The 19909-nt window shown below is 41.2% G+C and overlaps 1 protein-coding gene across 1 annotated transcript; it reads right to left on the bottom strand.

Moving 5' to 3' along the window:
- Nucleotides 1–172: 172 nt before the first annotated feature.
- LOC117487783 (up-regulator of cell proliferation-like) lies at nt 173–10548 on the bottom strand. Its single transcript, XM_034136445.1, has 5 exons — nt 10469–10548; nt 10262–10343; nt 9847–10029; nt 6617–7065; nt 173–970 (listed from the first exon to the last, which is right to left on the bottom strand). Exons 1-5 carry the CDS (start codon nt 10487–10489, stop codon nt 173–175), a joined length of 1533 nt encoding a protein of 510 aa, XP_033992336.1. The 5' UTR covers nt 10490–10548.
- Between the last annotated feature and the right edge of the window lie 9361 nt (nt 10549–19909).

Raw genomic sequence — 19909 nt, 5'->3', positions numbered from 1 at the left:
CCTCCTCATTCTCCTTCTCCTCCTCCTCTTTCTTCTTCTCCTCCTCCTTCTTCTCTATCCCCAGGCTTGATATTGCACTGATGAACCATGTCATTGCCTTTGAGATCTCAAAAGAGTTCTGTTTTTCCCGAAGACGTTTTTGTACTTTTCTAAATCTTCAGACCCAACATTCTTAAGTCGCAATTCTTCTTTCTCCAAGCGAGTAAGGTCCTTCCATATTTGCTTCTTTGTATTTAAGAATGTCTTGAATTTCTGCAGTGATGGCATCTGCATTTTTCTTGGCAGTCTGGCACTCTGGAGAGTCTTCATCAACACAGATTCCATGTTCATGGGCAACGTCAGCCATCTTCTCAATTCCCCTCTTCACCTTTGTGTTTTCAAATGCATTGCTGACTTTTTCCTGCAAATCTTTGACAAAGTTTGCATCATTTATGTGTTTGGTTTTCAAAAGGATGTTGCTCTTTTTTAAGCTTAACTTGGTTGCTACCTTTTTTACAGCATCTAATTTGAAATCTTTGCTTTGACGGTTACCCACCAAGAAGATCTGGGCCTTGTGGTTTTGGTTGGTTAGCAGCTCACACTCAGAGTTCAAAGCTTCAAAGAACACAAAAACTGCTGCAGATGTCTGACACAAGAAATCAAATTGTGTTTGAAATGAAGCAATGTCCCCACGAAGGTTAGCTACAGCAACTGGCTCGCTGAAGACATCCATGTTTTCGTTCCCACAAGGGAGGTACCAAGTCATTTCAACCAATCCATTGGATATTCTCCTTGGACTGTCACCACACTCCATGTTGCGGTGAACAAATGTGTCATGGTACTGCTGAGAACTGCTCAGAAGCTTATTGAGGATCTCTGACTTGGACAAGGAGCACTCACCCAGTCTCACAAAAGATATCATTGGAAGTTCAGAGACAACAATTCTCTCTTCAATGAATCCCCTGGACTCTGAAAGTGACTGAGGTCTGTACTTCATTTCATTTCATTTCAAACCTTTATTTATCCAGGTTGTATCCCATTGAGATCATTGATCTCTTTTTCAAGGGAGACCTGCTCAAGTAGGTTCCACATGAAACATTAAAAACATAACAGAGCAACAAAAGGACATCATACAGTAGCATTACAGGGATTACAATTTACATAACTCAGGGTTCTTACACCTTTTCCAAAGTCAAATTCAAGCACTTTTCAAGCATTTTCAAGGTGCATTTTCAAGCTTTTCAAGCATCTTACAGCTGTTGTAAATTACATATTTATATACACATACTTATACTCAAATGATTATTTCCCTACCTCACATTAAATCAGATGTTCTTTATGCTATAAACAACCAAATGTGTGTTTCATAATAGCATTCTACATGAGGATGAAAAATTTAAAATGTTAGAAAAGAAAACTAAGTTTAATATTTCAAAATGTGTGACCCATCTGTACGTAGACTGGGCCTCCCATATAACCTGGCTGAGCCAATATAAAACAATCAGCCAAATAACTTTTCAATATATTATTGATTACTATTTTTGAGGTACTTTTAGGTTGGCAGTAAACACAAGTCAGAGGTAAATGGTGTACTTTGACTCCACTACATGTATTTAATACCTTTAGTTACTTTACAGATGTGGATGAATGATGTGAAATATAATCAAGTGTTAAATCAGACTTTAGTTCCACCTGGAGTAAATTCACAAGCTACTCTGTAGTATACAAAGTCATTCAAACTAGCTGCAACTTTACCAGCTTTGATAACACTTTCATGATCAATCATTATAAAACATAACATATACAATTATTAGGGATGCTCCGATCGTCAATTTTGGAGCCGATCGCCGGAATCAGTATCGGCCGATACCGATATCGCTCTCTTTTCCTCTCTCTCCCCCTCTCTCCTGACAGCCCGTCAGTATCTCCTGCAGCTCACTGATCCAGTAATGAGCGACGACAGTGAAGAATAAATATATCTTTATAACTAGTTTAGCTTGTTCCAGAGGTAGATAAAATAGCTAAGTGTGTTAGGTCTAACTCTTAGTGTGTGTTCTGCTCCGCTCACCGGTCCGTCACAGCGGGTGGAGCTGCAGGATTTCTGCTTCACACACACGTTGCATACCGCTATTTTATTGTCATTTTCGGACACTTAAATACTGCCAGACTAGTGAAGCCATTTTGGCGAGCTTGTTTTGCCGCGCACAGAGAAAAGTGTCATGTATTTTACATGCAACGATAGCCTAATCTAAAATGTTCTACAACAGCGTACCTTTCGTGTGGTGTGTGGCTCGTCAGCGCAGACTCTCGCATCGTTATTGTTGCACACTTTGCAGGAGGCTACTCTTGGGCTTCGCTTGACCCTCGTCTTAGCCATGGCTTGTATTTGTCTTCTGCTAGCCAACGCTCGTTGAAACGGCAACCTCCTGGCATACTGTCATCTATCACTCATCAGAATGCCCAGGGGCCTCATTTATAACGCCTTGCGTAGGATTGACGTGGGAAGGTTGCTTACGTAGTACAAAGCACAAAAATAGGTACATACATTTTCCGCCATTTTCTGATTCACAAAACATTGCGTACCGGCGAGGGAAGTGCGTACGGCACTCCCTACGCCTGTTTCCTTTGATAAATCACAATCGACTCGTAACGCCCATATTTGCCTATACATAGTCAAAGAAACGCCCATTCATTCATTCATTTTGACTGACTGCATGAAGAAGATCGCAGGAAATTACGATAGAACAGCTAAAAAAGACATCTCACACCGTGTCAGATTTTGGTTATTTTGGGGAGGTCGAGATAAATCATATTGTTTGGTGGATGCAGTTTGAACCAGAGTAGCAGCATGGAGGTCGGATCGTCACCAAAATAAATAAATAAGTGGTCCGAAAAAAGTTAATGACAAAAAAAATACACATAACCTTCCTCAGGCAGTGTGTTTGTCCCGGGGACAGGAGACACCCCCTTGATGAGAAACTGTAAGAAATGATCGGGGAATCCCTCCGGAGTGGAGTCATGACGACTGGATCTGAATTATTTTTGTTGTATTTGGTGGTTTGTGTTCCAGCTGTCGATCAGCAACTATATATCCATAATCCACCAGTTAAAGGAAATACAACTAATGGATTGTGTTATATTAGCTGTACAATTTACCACATATGGTGTTCTTAGTTTCCATACCTCCTGTGTTTTACGAGCGACTTATCAAGTCTTGGCAAACGGCATAAAACACGATTAAACGTGATAGTATATAAAACCATGCTCGTATCTACAACCTATAGAAATGCAAAACGGCGTCAGTTTAGACGTAATTCTGTCCTCCTGCTTACCGCATCATTTATGAGAAAACATTTCATAACATTAACACAACATATTCGAGGTGGTTTTAAATAGCATATCCGTATTTATTTATTTCTCCAAGTTATGTTTTTGTGTGCACTGAGGAGTCTCAAACAGGCGTTTGTTTAATCATTTAAAGATTGGCTTTAATCAATGTTTGAAAATGAATTCTTCATATATGATAAATGAGAGGTAACATTTTATTTATGGTATTATTTCCACATATTTCTCTCCATTCTTCCTTCTGCCAACGGTGTCGCAGTTTATCGTCTCTCCCGTTTGTGTGCTTAGTGCGTACGCATGGGTTAGAGTTTGCGTGGAGGACAGCACATTTTCCCGTCAAGTTAGTATTTTATAAATCGCAAACATTGCGTAGAAACTGGCGTACGCCATTTTTTGAGCGTATATCCCTTTATAAATGAGGCCCCAGGTCACACACGTAACAAAAACACTTGCCGGTCACGCCGGAGCAGAGCTGTTTTATGAAAAAGCGAAGCAATTAAGCGCGCTCCGACTTCTTTATTTTCTTTTAATCTAAAAAGCGAAGTAAAGCATTTACAATTTCAAGCACTTTATCCCAAATTCAAGCACCATTCCCGAAATTCAAGCACTTTTCAAACCTTGAAAACACCTCGTACAATTTCAAGGATTTCCAGCACCCGTACGCACCCTGATAACTATCCACATGCACAGGTACCAACAGCTTCCGATTGAGTAGCATCCAACCGAGCTTTAAAAACATTGAGTGGCACCAGATTGCTCAGTTTCCATTTTAATTGCAGACTATTCCAGGACAGTGGAGCTGCGCATCTAAATGCTATCTTCCCTAAGACAGTCCTAGCAGTTGGCACATTTAACAAAACCACAGCATGCGATCTCAGGCAGTAGCCACTTACAATTCGCCGTGAGATCAGGGAGCAGATGTAGGATGGAAGTTTCCCTAACATGGCTTTATATATAAAAATGTACCAGTGACTGAGCCTCCGTGCAGTTAGTGAAGGCAGACCAGCCCTTGCATACAGGGTACAGTGATGGGTTAATGCTTTACAGTTTGTCACAAATCTCAGTGCACTGTCATACGCAGCATCTAACTTGACCAGGCAATTGGCAGGTGCATTCATATAAATCAAATCACCATAGTCCAGCACAGGTAAAAAAGGTCACAGAGACTAGCCTTTTTCTGGCCTCGAGCGAGAAACAGGACTTGTTCCTGTAGAAGAAACCTAGCCTAACCCTCAGTTTTTTAAGCAGGTTATTGACATGACGTTTAAAAGAGAGACAATCATCAAGCCAGATACCAAGGTATTTGTAACAGGCAACCACTTCAAGTTTTATTCCTTGCTTAGTTAAAATATCTAAAACAGGCTCTGGTGTCTTTTTAGCTTTTGAAAAGAGCATTACCTTGGTTTTATCAACATTTAAAAGAAGCTTTAGTTCAGAGAGCTGAGTCTGAATAATGTTAAAAGCAGCTTGCAATTCAACAACAGCCTCCTTAATGGAGGGACGTGCACAGTACATAACGGTATCGTCCGCATAAAAATGTAAGGTTGCTCCATCGACATTTTCACCTAAACTATTGATGGAGAATAAAAGTGGACCTAAATCAGAACCTTGAGGAACACCATTAGTAATGTTTAACCACTCAGAAGACAGCCCATCAAAATGAACACATTGGGACCTTTCAGAGAGGTAGTTCACAAACCACCCCACTGCATGACTGGATATTCCAATACCTCTGCTTTAAGATGCGATGATCGACGGTATCAAACGCTTTGGAAAGGTCAATAAATAGAGCTGCACAGCTCTGCTTATTATCTAAAATACTCGCCACATCATTCACCACTTTCATTGTGGCAGTGATGGTGCTATGTTGCTTTCTGAAGCCTGACTGATGTTTAGACAGGATGTCATTTGTACATAAAAACACCTTAACCTGCTCACTCACTAGGCGTTCAAGAACCTTAGCCAGAACTGATAATTTCGAGATGGGCCTATAATTATTTAAAACAGTTGCCTCCCCTCCTTTCAGCAAAGGCAGGATATACGCTGACTTCCACAATTTTGGAATTGTGTTTGTGCTGAGGGAGAGGTTAAAAAGAGTAGTGAGAGGTGGAGCAATAATATCTGCAGCTATCTTTAAAAAGAAAGGTTCTACGTTGTCCGGGCCGGCCGGTTTCTTAGGATCTAACTTGGTTAAAGCTTCACGAACAACATCAACAGTAAAAGGAGTCAAACTAAAAGGGTTTTCCAAAACACGTTTTTCAGAGTCACAGACTGTGGTGTTCACAGAAGCAGAGTTTGTCACAGAATCAAACAGAGAGCCACAGGACACAAAATGCTCATTAAAACAATTTAACATAGTGGCCCTGTCCGATATAGTGCCAGATGCTGTGGTAATGCACGGAGGTAGCTCATTACGGATATCACCGGTGGATATCGATTTTATGGCTTTCCAAAATGTTCCAGGATTATTCAGGTTCTTTGTGGTAACTGACAGATAATACTTAGACTTAGCACTTTTTATTTGTGATGTGAAGCTATTTCTTAGCTGCCTAAAGCGTAGCCATTCTACCTCTGAGCCAGATTTCCTAGCCTTTGCCCAGGCCTTGTTTCTCTCATGTAGGAGACTAGATAAGTCAGCAGAAAACCAAGGGTTGTCTCGTCCCTTCACTCTAAATTTACGCAGGGGTGCATGTCTATCTATAATTTCCATAAAACCAAGATAAAAATAAGACCATGCAGTTTCTACATCAGCACACAGATCGATTTTACCCCAATCAAAATCAAACAGATCATGAACAAAACCCTGCTCCACAAAATGTTTTTTGTCTCTCTTACTGATAATGCGAGGTTTAACCTTTTGGACTTTTGTGTCCCTAATTGTGGCTACAACACAGTGATCACTCAGATCATTTGCAAATACTCCCACAGATAAGTATTTATGGGGAGCATTAGTTAAAATGAGATCAATTAAGGAGGATTTATTTGGGGACTTAATGTTAGGGCGAGTAGGACTGTCTATAATCTGAGTAACATTCAGAGAGATACAAAGGTTTTTAAAATCCTCTGACACAGAAGTTAACCAGTCCCAATTAAAATCACCAAGCAGCACTATTTCCTTGTAGTCAAGTTGAGATAAAAGTTTTGCCAATGAAGATAAAGAGTCCTTGACAGCTGAGGGGGGTCTGTAGCAGCCCACCACCATGAGCTGTTGACCCTTTGCTACTTCAATATTTAAGGCTAAAAATTCTAGTTGTTTACTAATAGATTTGGAAACCATCTTGGTTACACAAAACTTTTTAACAATGTCTCTCATGGCCCAAAGCATGAGTGTGCACTGCTTTGTGTCACAGTTGGGAAGCAACAGAGGCACGGAAAACTGACACATGGACATTTTGAGGGCCATTTCCTGCTGTACAAAACCATCAGAGCACAGGAAGAGAGCAGTGATAATGTCAAGGGGATTCAGTGTGTCACCTGAATGTGTACTTTCATCTAAATCATCAAGGTCATCTGTGTGATCCTCACAGTTTGACTCATGTGCAGATGTACATTTCACATTCCTAGCTGTCACATTAACCATCATTAGTTTCTTCAGAAAATACCATGGAAGATCTGAATTACACTTGGCAGGTTCATCAGTAATGGTCTTCTTGTCAATCCTAAGAAGTGTGCTTAGGGATAACTTCTCTTCAACGTGGTGATCCAGCCCCAGTTCCTCCAAAAACTTCTCTAGCTGCTTCTCTGTAGAAAATAAAAAGAATACATATAAAAGCCTTAATTGATTATTAAACATTCATAAGCATGGATCAACATTTATTATAACAATCTTCATTTCCTATAGTTTATTAAACTACAACTATGATGGGAAGTCAATTATTAAACAGCTTGTCTAATAGATGGATCCAGATCCTTCAACAACACTAGAATCAAATGAAGAGATATACAAATCTAATTGGCAGATTGCAATGGAATTGTTAGTGAAAGGACTTGAAAGAAGAGATTGAGACGTAATTCACATCAAATTACAGCAGGTTTATAAAAATGCAATACACTGTGTTTGACATTGGCATTGATAGGTGAACATTGAAAGAAACTATCTTTCATGTCTGTCATGATCAATCATATCAAAAAGATATATATAATGCATGGTTTAAGCAAACACCTGAAAAGGGAAAAATATGCACTTGTTTGCAATTGTACTGTGCAATAGTCATTTTTATGTAAAGCATATTTTTTTTATAAATGTCCCAGCACAGTTATAAGGTCTCAATACTTTAATATATATATATATAAAATATAATCTTTTTGCCATTTATTGGTTGCCTTTTTTACCTGCTATGACACTTTTGCTGTAACACTGTACATTTCCCCGCAGTGGGACTCATAAAGGAATTCTGATTTTGATTCTGATAAGTACGCATACATAAAATGTGTGAGCCAGATTAGCAGTAAGGGTCATATGTGCTATACTGGCAGTAATATATCTATAACAGCTTCATTAACATGAAGAAAGGCTGTTGCTGAGAAAGTTGCTCTAAGAACTCACTGCTGCTTCACAACAGATACATTCGCTTGAAAAACAAGAAGCTAACCTTGAAGCAATAAAAACAAGTCTCAGAGCGGTAATGGAAAAGCTTGAGCTTCAAACTGATAAAATAACAACCATGGAAGCCCTGGAGTATGGTGGAGGATGATAATAAATGTGTTGTGGTGGAGCGATACTGTACTGGTCAACCAGATGAAAATGCTGATGTTTATAATGAAGAACATAGAGCAAGATAATAGAAAAGTCTTCATGGGCCCTTACTTGCATTCAATCTCAAGCAATGGAGGCCCACATAGTAGACAAAAGCATCAGCAGCGCAGCATTACTCCAGCCAAGTCAGACAAAGTCACAATCAAATAGCAAAGAAAGAGTGACTCGATTTAAAGGTAGGGTAGGTAAGTTTGAGAAACCGGCTCGAGATCGCTAGAATTTGAAAATACACAACCGGAGAGAAAATCTGCCACTTCCTTACAGAGCCCCTCCTCCAACACACACGAACGCGCACATGACCAATGAGGGCACGAGATAAGTTTGTGCACAGATGGAAGGCTGACAGGCAGGTAGGCCATCCAGTTATTTTAGCCGGGCCGGCTAAAATGATTGGTCATGCTGACTGAAATGCTGCCAAAGGAGCAACGCTTAACATTACAGCCATCCAGAGAAATACCCATCTTTAAAAAATATAAATTAGAGTACCTTCCATTTATTGAGATGTTGGCCAAACTAAAGACTTGGTGAGAAGGTTTCAATAAATGAATTCTAAAAAGGACTAGAAAGCCAAGAGATTGCTCGAAGAGAACGATGGAAATGAACTCTTTTGCAGCAGCTTGTTTGGAGAAAGGTCAAATTGGAAAGCCATTAACAGTGAAGATAGAAAAGCACTGCTCACTTAAACTATTTGTCTTTAAGGATGTTGTAACTCAATGGAAGATATTGATACCTTCCTTTAAACTCAGGGAAAAGTGGAGAACTGCAAATTCATAGATTCAAACAAAATGAAAAATGCAATCTTTCCAGTTTTGGTTGTTTTCATCTAAAGACATGATACTGATGACTATAAAGAAAGTCGTTTTGCGACAGTAAGTGCAGTGGCTACCACCATACCTGTATGTCAGAGTTATGGACAGCTTGATGATGAAAGCCCTTCAACAGTTATGTGCATGTAAACTAATTATCAACAGCCGACACACATAACTACAGTGCCAAATGTTCCAAATGACTTTGAACCTCTATCACCCGACCACTTGCTTCAGCTCAAGGTCAAACCAATGCTGCCCCCAGGTTAAATCCATCGGCAATATACACAGCCAAAACACCATTGGCAGCAAGTGCAATGTTCTAGACCAGATGAATCTACGACTTTTGCAAGAAAGACCGGAATGGAATTGCATTCAAAGAAACGATATACCTGGACATACGTGTATTGATCATAAACTCAAATGCACCTCATGGATCCTGGTTAATGGCAAAAGCTCTGGAGACACCACCCAGATCAAGAGGTCTGATTCTTTGTATGACAGAAACAAACATGCTGGAAAGACCAGTGAGCAAAGTTATCTCTCTGGTGCCAGTCTAATAACTGAACAACCCTCTGTCACAACAAGAATATAGATTTCAAAGGCTGAACCTTTTATATCTGGCTCCTTTTTTGTTTTGTTACTTGTTATTAAAGATGCCCATTTCAATAAAGGGCCGCTATGTAGGCCAGTATTTTGTTTTGTGCAAAATTTCCAAATAATATTGTCACCCAGTAGAGACCTCCTATTTATGGAAAATAAAAGACTACAATTCCCCAGCACCAGCTTATTGAGATTCAGAGATATGGGCCGATGTGACAGAGTTCTCAACCGCTCAATTATTTAACGTTATCAACTAACGGAAAGAAAAATAAATCTTAGTTTGTGCATCATTTTATTTGAGTTTTGCCTCTTTTGTTTTCATAGTAAACCATACAATAATAATTATATTTGACTTACCCTTGGGGGCAGATGGTACAGTTGGCTTGCTAGATGTTCCATCCACTTTCTCTTGCACAGTTTCAACCTCACTGCAACGTGTTGCATTTTTACTCTCCACTTCACCAGCAGGTGTGTCCGAATGCAGAGACTCTGACTCCCCGCTGACCTGATCGACTTTGTTCTGCACAGGAGTGCTGGGCTCTGTGGGGAAAAAACGAAAGGTTTTACTAAAACTTTAAAGTAGTCTAAACCCAGCAGAGTTTTCAGTTGGTGGAAAGCCAAGAGAAACTGTCTCCTGGTCAGAATTTAGAACTGTTACTTCCCCTCGTGGAGGAACATCTGTCATAAGAGAAGAAAAGTACATCTCAGGACCTTCTCATAACACTGCGTATATATTTATTACATTAAATCAGTTATTAACAGTCACACTTACGTTCGGACTCTGGTGCTGCTGGAGTGTTCTTTCCGTCCTCACAGCACGGGTCAGGGAAGGAATCTGATACTCCATAATGTTCCTTGGTAATTAAGAACAATACGTTTAATATTTTTTTATTCTAATTGATCAATGAATCATGCCATATTCACAATAACTTATATGAAAACATTTGTCTTGTAATTTTATTGTAATTTAATTGTTTACCTCCACATCAGGGTTATCCATTGCAGAAACACTCTCAAGATTCTTCAAACAGCTTCTCACTGAAAGTGTTAGAAAAGAACCGTGTTACAACATCTAATCTAATGTCGATTCTACACCAACAACTATGTTACACAAAACTCACACAGCTCTGTGAACTCTGCAGCCTGCTACACTACAATTTAGAACAAGAAGAACCAAATGGTCAACCCTCTTTCAGAGCCATAAAGGACAGATTTAACATGAGTCAGTGAGGCTGGTATAAGTAGGGTCATGCAGAGTAAGGTCGCCTATCCCTAAGAGAGAGAGGGGGAAATGTGTGCGGCGCGTGCATGTGGAGTGTGCATGGGTAGAGCGAGCGAGCGTGAGCGAGCATACTAGTTAGCTGTAAAACAAAGTTGCGAATGAATTACATTACATATCACTTGTATGCAGTGGTGTAGTGGTCGTTGGACGCGGGGGATCGCCGTTCCCCAACTTTTTTGGAGCCTCCACTTTTTTGAAGCATGATTTTTTTTTTAATAGTCTAATAAATATAAAATCATTGCAAGTGTGTATTTGTTGTAATAATGACGAAAACATAATGATTTGTTTAGGTAGTGCCTCTGCTTATTACTGTTTCTTTATAGTCCATGATGTGAAGCCTGTGTGTGTGAGGGGCAGCGCCGTGTGTGTGTGTGTGTGTGTGTATGTGTGTATGTGTGTGTGTGTGTGTGTGTGTGTGTGTGTGTGTGTGTGTGTGTGTGTGTGTATGTGTCAGTAGCGTGGCGTGGGGAAAAATGTAGGGGAAGCCCATTTTTTTCGGTTGGTTGGGGGGGGGGGGGGGGGGGTGGTCAATAACGTAACCAGATGAGTGATTACAGCGCCCGGTATCATTTTACACACATTTGTATCACACAGATGCAGGACTTGCACACGCCTGTTATCTAAAGTATGTTCAATAGTGTAAAGTGTATCAGTGTTAAAATGCTCGCCATTACTGTAAATACTGAATACCTTAGCCTTTATCTTTAATATGCTATATTACACTGCATTTAACTGCTTCTTTGCCATCTGGTTAGATGCAAAAGCTGATTCTACAGGTGCTTCTCAAAAAAGTACTATATCATAGAACAATTTTTCTGTAATTGATTTCAAAAAATGAAACATTCATACATTCATTATACATAAAGTGAAATATTTCAAGCCTTTTTTGTTTTAATTATGAAGATTGCCGCTTACAGATCATGAAAATCACTAATCCTGTATCTCAAAATAGTATAATATTAGATAAGACCAATCAAAACAGGATTTATAATACAGATATTTCGACCTTCTGAAAAGTGTGTTCATTTATTTACTCAATACTTGGTCGGGGCTCCTTTTGCATAAATTCTACATGGTGGCAATATATTCCATGATATTCTAATTATTTTGTGAGCTGCACCTGTTATCTGATTTCTATAATATGTCTTAATATGCAAATATAATGCATCTCGTGATGGTCACATATACTTCTCTTCTCTCTTCAGATGCACTTTTGAAATATTTTGGGTCACCTGCAGACACCTTCTCCACCACAGCCCAGCACTGCAGCAGCATCAATTATACTGTATATTAGGTTATTTAGGCCTAGGCTCCACGGGGGAACAGACCCCGCAAACGACAACGGGTCCAAAGGTGGATAGATCTGGGAACGGAGCGCTCTGGGGGGGGGTCCAACGGGGCCGTGGGGTCGCCTAATACGGTCATCCGTTTCATAGCCCCGCCTCTCCCCACCTCTGCTGCTCACCCCCGCAAAAGTACACTGCACACTGAATTCAGATTATTTATCTTTATCTCGATATGAACATAAACGCGAGTGAAGTCTAATCTGACAGGACGGAGACACGCAGCTCCTCCGGCTGTGAAGCAGCGGGAGCAAAACACACACTTCAAGTCAGATCACCACCCTTAGCTATTTTAATTACCTCTCAAACTACCTAAACTAGTTATAAATATGTTTATTTTTACTGTCGGGTTTACTTACTGGATCAGCTGCTGCATGAGGAAGCATGAAGATTTAAACTTTAACACACATTGACCGGCGAAAGACTCTGCGCGGTTCCCTCCGCCCCCACCGCGGAGAATAAACAGAAGTGCAGCCATGACAACCATTCTTCTTCGCTGCTTTTGTGGAGGAAGTTGCTGCTTTTGTGGAGGAAGTTACAGCTCCACGTACAGGCTCGGCATATGTACTGCAGCTTTTCCAGCGGTTGGATGTAAACGGAGCCGTCTCGTGGAGCTTGACACAATCCGGTGTATATTGCGTGTGGCCGGAAGGTTTTTTGCAGTTGCGTTTGCGTTACTCCGATGCGTTTTGCCGTATGGGTTCTCGTGGAGCCGGGGCCTTATACTGTAGTTTACTATATTTATAATATATTATAATTTGTTGCGTCAGCTCTAATTTGTCACCTTATTTGTATTGTATTTATAATTCATTTTATGTTACTTGGTTTTGTATTTAGGTTTTGATTTTGTATTTTTGTTGATTTAAAATAATACAAACTCAAAAAAACGCATAAAGCTTCTGTGTGCTTTTATGAACATTGCAATTTACAGTGATGCAAGCGGCCTGGGGTGGGGGGGCGCCAGATAAAATCTTGCCTAGGGCAGCAAATTGGTCAGGGCCGGCCCTGAGTTATATGATTCTTACAGCATATGCTGCCCACACCTTCACTTTCATGAATCCCTGTATCATGTGAATATTAGCGCTATTGCCTCTTAGTATGCAACCTAAATGACAATGTTAAAGTAAAAGGAACAACATATAGGCTATATAATTCATATAACATATCAATATATTAAACATATTCATTCATACGTGCACGCCGTCAGCCGCCCTGGACAACAGGTGTGCCGCCGAGACATGCATGCACCTCGCGGGAGCGCGCACAGCGCAAAGCGAAAACGCCCAGACATTTCAATGATGTGTACGGCAAAGTAGGCCTACGGTTTGGAAACGATATCATTTTCTTTTTGGTTAATCAATGGTGATAAATAATCTGAAGTCTATAGTTTATGAACATTAAGAGTCATTCATATTTATATTTTAGTAGCATTTCCTTGATATGATTGGTCTAAGTTTGCAAGGTTTATTTGAGTAATCTTTCATTATTTCTCAGGGCGAACAATGTTGTTAAGCATTACAGACAGCTTTAATAAACTGTTATTCTAAAATGAGGTTTTTAAATGTGGAAAAAATAATGTAACATCCACTCTGTCAAATAAAGTACGTGCTGATACACTATTTGATTCACAGTTTGATTTGAAGTGTCCTTACTCTAGGAACAAAGTTACTATGTGGATGCATTATTTCGGCAACGCTGGTTTTTTAGCTGCCAGGATTTGCATCCCCATGTTATTTCAGCCAAGATGAGTGTTTCCCGCGAGGTCCATGTAAAACACGGCATAACACGGTCTGTTGTTCTGTGATTTTTGATAACACACAGATGGCACGTACAAATCGACTCAATCTGTGTAAGGTCAGGGAAAGCCCAACATGAAAACTATTTAGGGCTCTTAAAGAGAGAATTTGACTTTCTGTTTTGTTTCCCAGAAACGATTGTCTAGTTTACAGTAAAGTGAAACTTATGGTTGGTCTCAGGGCGTCGCCTGGACCTGGAAACATTCGGGGCTTCCCAGTGTGTTTATTTAATATCTCTGGCTAGCTATCTACTTGCTAACGGTTTAGCTTACCCCCGCGATTCAAAGTAACGTAAACGTAGCTGTAATTTATGCTTTGCTTACATGTTCGCATAACTTGGAAGTTTACTGTCATTTACTTACCTTGTTTACCTGGCTCAAGTGGTGGCTCTGGGGTTGTTGTGTGAGCCACCACTTGAGAATTGTCGTATTTTTTAAGAAATGTTTTTCTTATGTCCATCTTCAAAAACTCTGAGTCCGACTGACAGTTTAAACATTGTCACATGATAGGTACCTGTCAGCCAATAAGACAGATGTTTATTTCCATTCAACTCTCTGGTTGGTCTGGTGTCTTGCCTCTGTTGCATTCACTGAACACGGGAAATTACAATTCTGCCGTCCTCTCATGATGAGGTTCAGGTAAAGCACGGTTAATGTATTATATTATTGAGGGACAATTGTCCGGGGCTTTCAGGCCAGGCGACGCCACCTCCTTTTTCTTAAGGTAGAACCCTTTATACCAGGGGTGGGCATTTTACGGCCCGCGGGCCACATCCGGCCCGTTGGCCGGCCTTGGCCGGCCCGTGTGAGGTTGATCATAAATTATAACATAATGAAAAAAAACAGCAACCTTTTCAAAATAAAAGCAACACAGCTGTATTGCTTGCATGGCGTAAATACTTTTCTAACTGTGTTGCTTTTATTTTGAAAAGGGCGCTGCTGTTTTTTTTATTTATTTACGTAAACGCGCATGCCGTGAACAGCTACGAGTGATGCTGGCCGACTAGTCCACGAAATGTCCGCTAAGGGCAAAAAAAGAAAGATCGATACTGAATGCCGCGTTTTCAACAAGACATGGACCGCTAAGTATTTATTTACAGAAGTGAAAGGTAAAGCTGTGTGTTTAGTTTGTGGTGCGCAGGTCGCTGTGTTCAAGGAGTACAATTTGAGTCGCCACTATGCTACCAAACACGCAGATAAATACAAGAACCTGTCTGAGGAAGAGCGGGCAAAGGGGTCGGATGCTTTGCTAGCTAAGCTGCAAAGCCAACAACACATTTTCACAAAACATTCCACATCCAGAGATGCAGCTGTCAAGACTAGTTATGTCTTAAAAGTAAACCGTTTTCGGACGGAGAGTTCATTAAGGAGTGTTTGTTGGACTCTGCCGCACTAATATGCCCGGAGAAAAAGGAGGCATTTGAGAAAGTGCCGCTCTCGCGACGCACTGTTACGAGGAGAATTGAGGACATCGCGGGAAATCTGGAGCTTCAGCTGCAGAACAGAGCGGTCAACTTTTACTTTTTTTCCTTGGCTTTGGATGAGAGCTGCGATGTACGTGACACTGCCCAGCTACTCATCTTCCTACGTGGGATAACTACAGACTTCAAAATCACGGAGGAGCTGGCAGCCATGCAGTCAATGAAAGGGACAACAACAGGGAGTGATTTGTTCACGGAGGTAAATGCATGTGGAAAAGTTGGGACTGAAATGGGACAAGCTGGCAGGCGTGACAACGGATGGTTGTCCAAATCTGACAGGGAAAAATGTTGGACTATTGAAGAGAATGCAGGATAAAGTGACAGAAATTAACCCTGAGCAGAAATTGGTATTTTTGCATTGTATTATACATCAGGAAGTGTTGTGTAAGTCAGTGTTAAAAATTAACCATGTTGTTGATGTTGTAACTAAAATAGTTAACTTCATCAGGGCAAGAGCATTGAATCACAGACAGTTTGTTGCACTTTTGGAGGAAAGTGAGACTGAACATCGTGACATACCCTACCATGCAGCTGTCAGGTGGCTCAGCCTCGGCAAAGTGCTGAAAAGAGTATGGGACCTGAGAGAAGAGATTCAAGACTTCTGTGTGAAGAAAGGAAACGACATCCCACAGCTTTCAGATGCAGACTGGATGGCAGACCTTGGTTTTGCTGTAGATGTGACTGCACTAATGAGTGAACTAAATGTCAAACTGCAAGGCAAGGGCCTTTTTGTGCATGACATGTACAGTGCAGTGAAGGCTTTCATGAGAAAGCTGCAGCTTCTCTCAAGCCAAATGGAGGACAACATTCTCACGCACTTGCCAACACTGAAGGAAGCCACACCATCAGCTGATCACCTCCAGAGGTACTCATCCATGTTAGAAGCACTGCATGGTGAGTTTTCAAGGCGATTTAAAGACTTCAAAACAGTTGAGAATAAAATGAACATGATCTTTTCCCCATTTACATGCCATGTGGATGATGCACCCAGTGATGTTCAGCTTGAACTCATTGACCTGCAGTCTGACACACTTCTGTCAGAGCACTTTAGGTCAGTCTCACTGCCTGAGTTTTACGCTTCCCTGAAAGAGGAGAACTTTCCACACATCAGGAGACGTGCTCAGAAGATGATGGTCCTCTTTGGATCTACCTACATATGTGAACAGACATTCTCAGTGATGAAGTTCAACAAATCCAGATACAGATCCTCTATCACTGATGATCACCTCTCAGCTGTCCTTCGCAAATCCACCTCAGACATTGAACCAGATTTCCGTGCACTTGTTCAAGCCCAAGACAGACTGGATTTTTCTCACTGAACAAGTCAAATGAACTGAAAAACAAAAATCAAAAGCACTCATTTCTTTTTGTATAAAGCTGATTCATTTCTTATCTTTAACATACTGTAAAACACCTTTTCAGTATTGGTATATTGAGCAGAATTAAGTTCAACTTATTTTTGATTCGGCCCCCCAACACAGCTCGAGTTTCTGAAGTGGCCCCTTGTAAAAAATAATTGCCCACCCCTGCTTTATACAGTCTATGGGTAGAAAAGAATACATACTAGCAGTGGTGTAGTGGGGATTTTTTTACTGGGGGGACGCTATTTTAATTAGGTCATCCCAAACAATGCCACACAAGTGCGCAAGCGCGCAGTGCACTCACAAAACGGGCAGACAGGTCCACAGAAACTACCGGTTGATTGATTGATTGATTGAAAAGTTTATTAACAGCTTGTATTGGGTACAGTACAGTACAGCTCAAAACATACAATTGTTAAGGGGATGCAGACCAGAGAAAGACTTTCGTCTTGTTTACATCAGGGTCCCCCATTTCCAATTCATCATATTCATATTTGACATACAGATGGCTTATTTACAATTTACATACAGGTGGTTTTTTACATACAGATGGCCTATTTTCAATTTTCATTTTAGATTTCGTTCTAATACATCCTAACCGGACATTTAAGACATACCAAGTCTACAGATATACAGTTAGTAACAGAGTCTAAAATGCGAGTATATAGTACATAGATGGGGGGGGGAAGCTGTCCATTGTACGACAGGTTGAGATTTGTACCATTACCGGGGCCAGTTTAGCAATGCTCTCCCCCGAAGGTGCTCTTTAAGAGAGGTTTTGAAGGTAAGTATAGTTTTACTTTCCTTTACAGTTGTGGGAAGAGCGTTCCACCTTGATGTGGCATAACGAAACGCGTATTCCCCCTTTTTTGTGCCAAATCTGGGTTTTACATGATTTGTGGAGCTATGATCATGGTATTCCTTGACCTTTGGGAAGAATTTTGACATGTACATGGGTACCATAGAGGTGTAGTGGATCTTGTAGACCAGGCCCATTGCAAGTAGCTCTACTCTGTCGTCTACTCTAAGGCCCCGGCTCCACGGGAACGCATACGGCAAAACGCATCGGAGTAACGCAAACGCAAACGCAAAAAACCTTCCGCCCACACGCAATATAAACCGGATTGTGTCAAGCTCCACGAGACGGCTCCGTTTACATCCAACCGCTGCAAAAGCTGCAGTACATATGCCGAGCCTGTACGTGGCGCTGTAACTTCCTCCACAAAAGCAGCAACTTCCTCCACAAAAGCAGCGAAGAAGAATGGTTGTCATGGCTGCACTTCTGTTTATTCTCCGCGGTGGGGGCCGAGGGATCCGGGCAGAGTTTTTCGCAGGTCAACGTGTGTTGAAGTTTAAATCTTCCGGACAAAATTATAAAAGTGCCGGTCAAAGGTCTTCTTTGTTATTTATTGAGCTTTAAAACAAATGAATAACGACGATATAATGATATATGATAATAAAATACACAGAGCCTGTCTCTTTTTCCTCTCTTCTCACAGCGTCAGTGTCTGTCTCATGCAGCAGCTGATCCAGTAATGATGACTCGACAGTAAAAATAAACATATTTATAACTAGTTTAGGTAGTTTGAGAGGTAATTAAAATAGCTAAGGGTGATGATCTGACTTGAAGTGTGTGTTTTGCTCCCGCTGCATCACAGCGGGAGGAGCTGCGTGTCTCCGTCCTGTCAGATTAGACTTCACTCGCGTTTATGTCCATATCGAGATAAAGATAAATAATCTGAATTCAGTGTGCAGTGTACTTTTGCGGGGGTGAGCAGCAGAGGCGGGGCTATTGCGTCGTCATTATCAGAAACGGATGACCGTATAGGCGACCACACGGCCCCGTTGGACCCCCCAGAGTGCTCCGTTCCCAGATCTATCCACCTTTGGACCCGTTGTCGTTTGCAGGGTCTGTTTCTACGTTTCCGTTACGGCGTCGTCGAGCTTAAAGGGCTATACGCATGAGAAATATGCAGATTCAACCCGTTTTCGTTCCCGTGGAGCCTAGGCCTAAGCCATCCTAGGTTGTCAAAGTGGGCAGAGGTGAGGTGGGTTCTAGATGAAAGGTCAAGCAGTAGTCTGACCAGTTTATTTTGCGATGTTTGACGTTTTATTTTTAGCGCCTTGGAGGTGCTATGGTACCATGACGTGCAAGCATAGTCATAGTACCCTTGAATGAGTGCTCCTGCCAGAGTTTTCAGGGTGTTTTTGTTTACCAGAGAGGAGATCCGGTATAGGAATCTAGTTCTTTGATTGACTTTTTTTATTACATTGGATGCCATTTTGTCACAGGATAGGTTTGCCTCAAGAATAGATCCTAGGTATGTAATTTCCTTCTTACTTGTGACAATAATGTCACCCACTGCAACTGAGAAGTCGTCGGATTTGCTGAGATTATGTTTCGAACCGAAGAGAATGGACTCTGTTTTACCCAGGTGTAATGATAATTTATTATCGGCGAGCCAGGTGCAGATTCTGCCGAGCTCGGAGCTGAGGGTTTTTTTCAACCTGCAATCTGCTCCTGTCAGAGACCAGCAGGGCTGAGTCGTCCGCGAACAGGAACAAGTTGCAGTGACATGCTGATGACATGTCATTTGCATAAATTAGGAACAGTAACGGACCTAATATGCTTCCTTGTGGAACACCACAGCTCACTGGGAGGGGGGGGGGGACAGAGTACCGTTTACCTCCACCATCTGTTCTCTCCCCTCCAGGTAGGATTGCATCCAGCTCACCGATAGTTTATCAAAACCAATTGCTTTTAGCTTGTCAATCAGAATGGGGTGATTGACAGTGTCGAAAGCCTTTTGTAGGTCCAGCATCACCATGCCGCAGTATTTACCCTCGTCCACCTCTTGTTTGATGTGGTCGTTCAAATAAAGAAGGCATGTGTCAGTGGAGTGGGATGTTCTAAAGCCAGATTGAAATTCATAGATTAGTTTCTTTTCCGCGAGGTACTTTTCGACCTGTTCATATACTATTTTTTCCATGACTTTCGAGATGGAGGTAAGTATAGAAACAGGGCGGTAGTTGCCTGGGTCCAATTTGCTGCCCTTTTTGTGCAGGGGGGTTACTCTTGCAATTTTGAAGTCTTTGGGTACTTTTCCCTGTTTTATGGAGAGGTTAATTATGTGAGCTATGACTGGTGAGATGGCGTT

This window comes from Trematomus bernacchii, unplaced genomic scaffold, assembly GCF_902827165.1.
Source record: "Trematomus bernacchii unplaced genomic scaffold, fTreBer1.1, whole genome shotgun sequence".
Taxonomy (NCBI): domain Eukaryota; kingdom Metazoa; phylum Chordata; class Actinopteri; order Perciformes; family Nototheniidae; genus Trematomus; species Trematomus bernacchii.
This window is presented reverse-complemented; position numbering and strand designations above follow the sequence as displayed.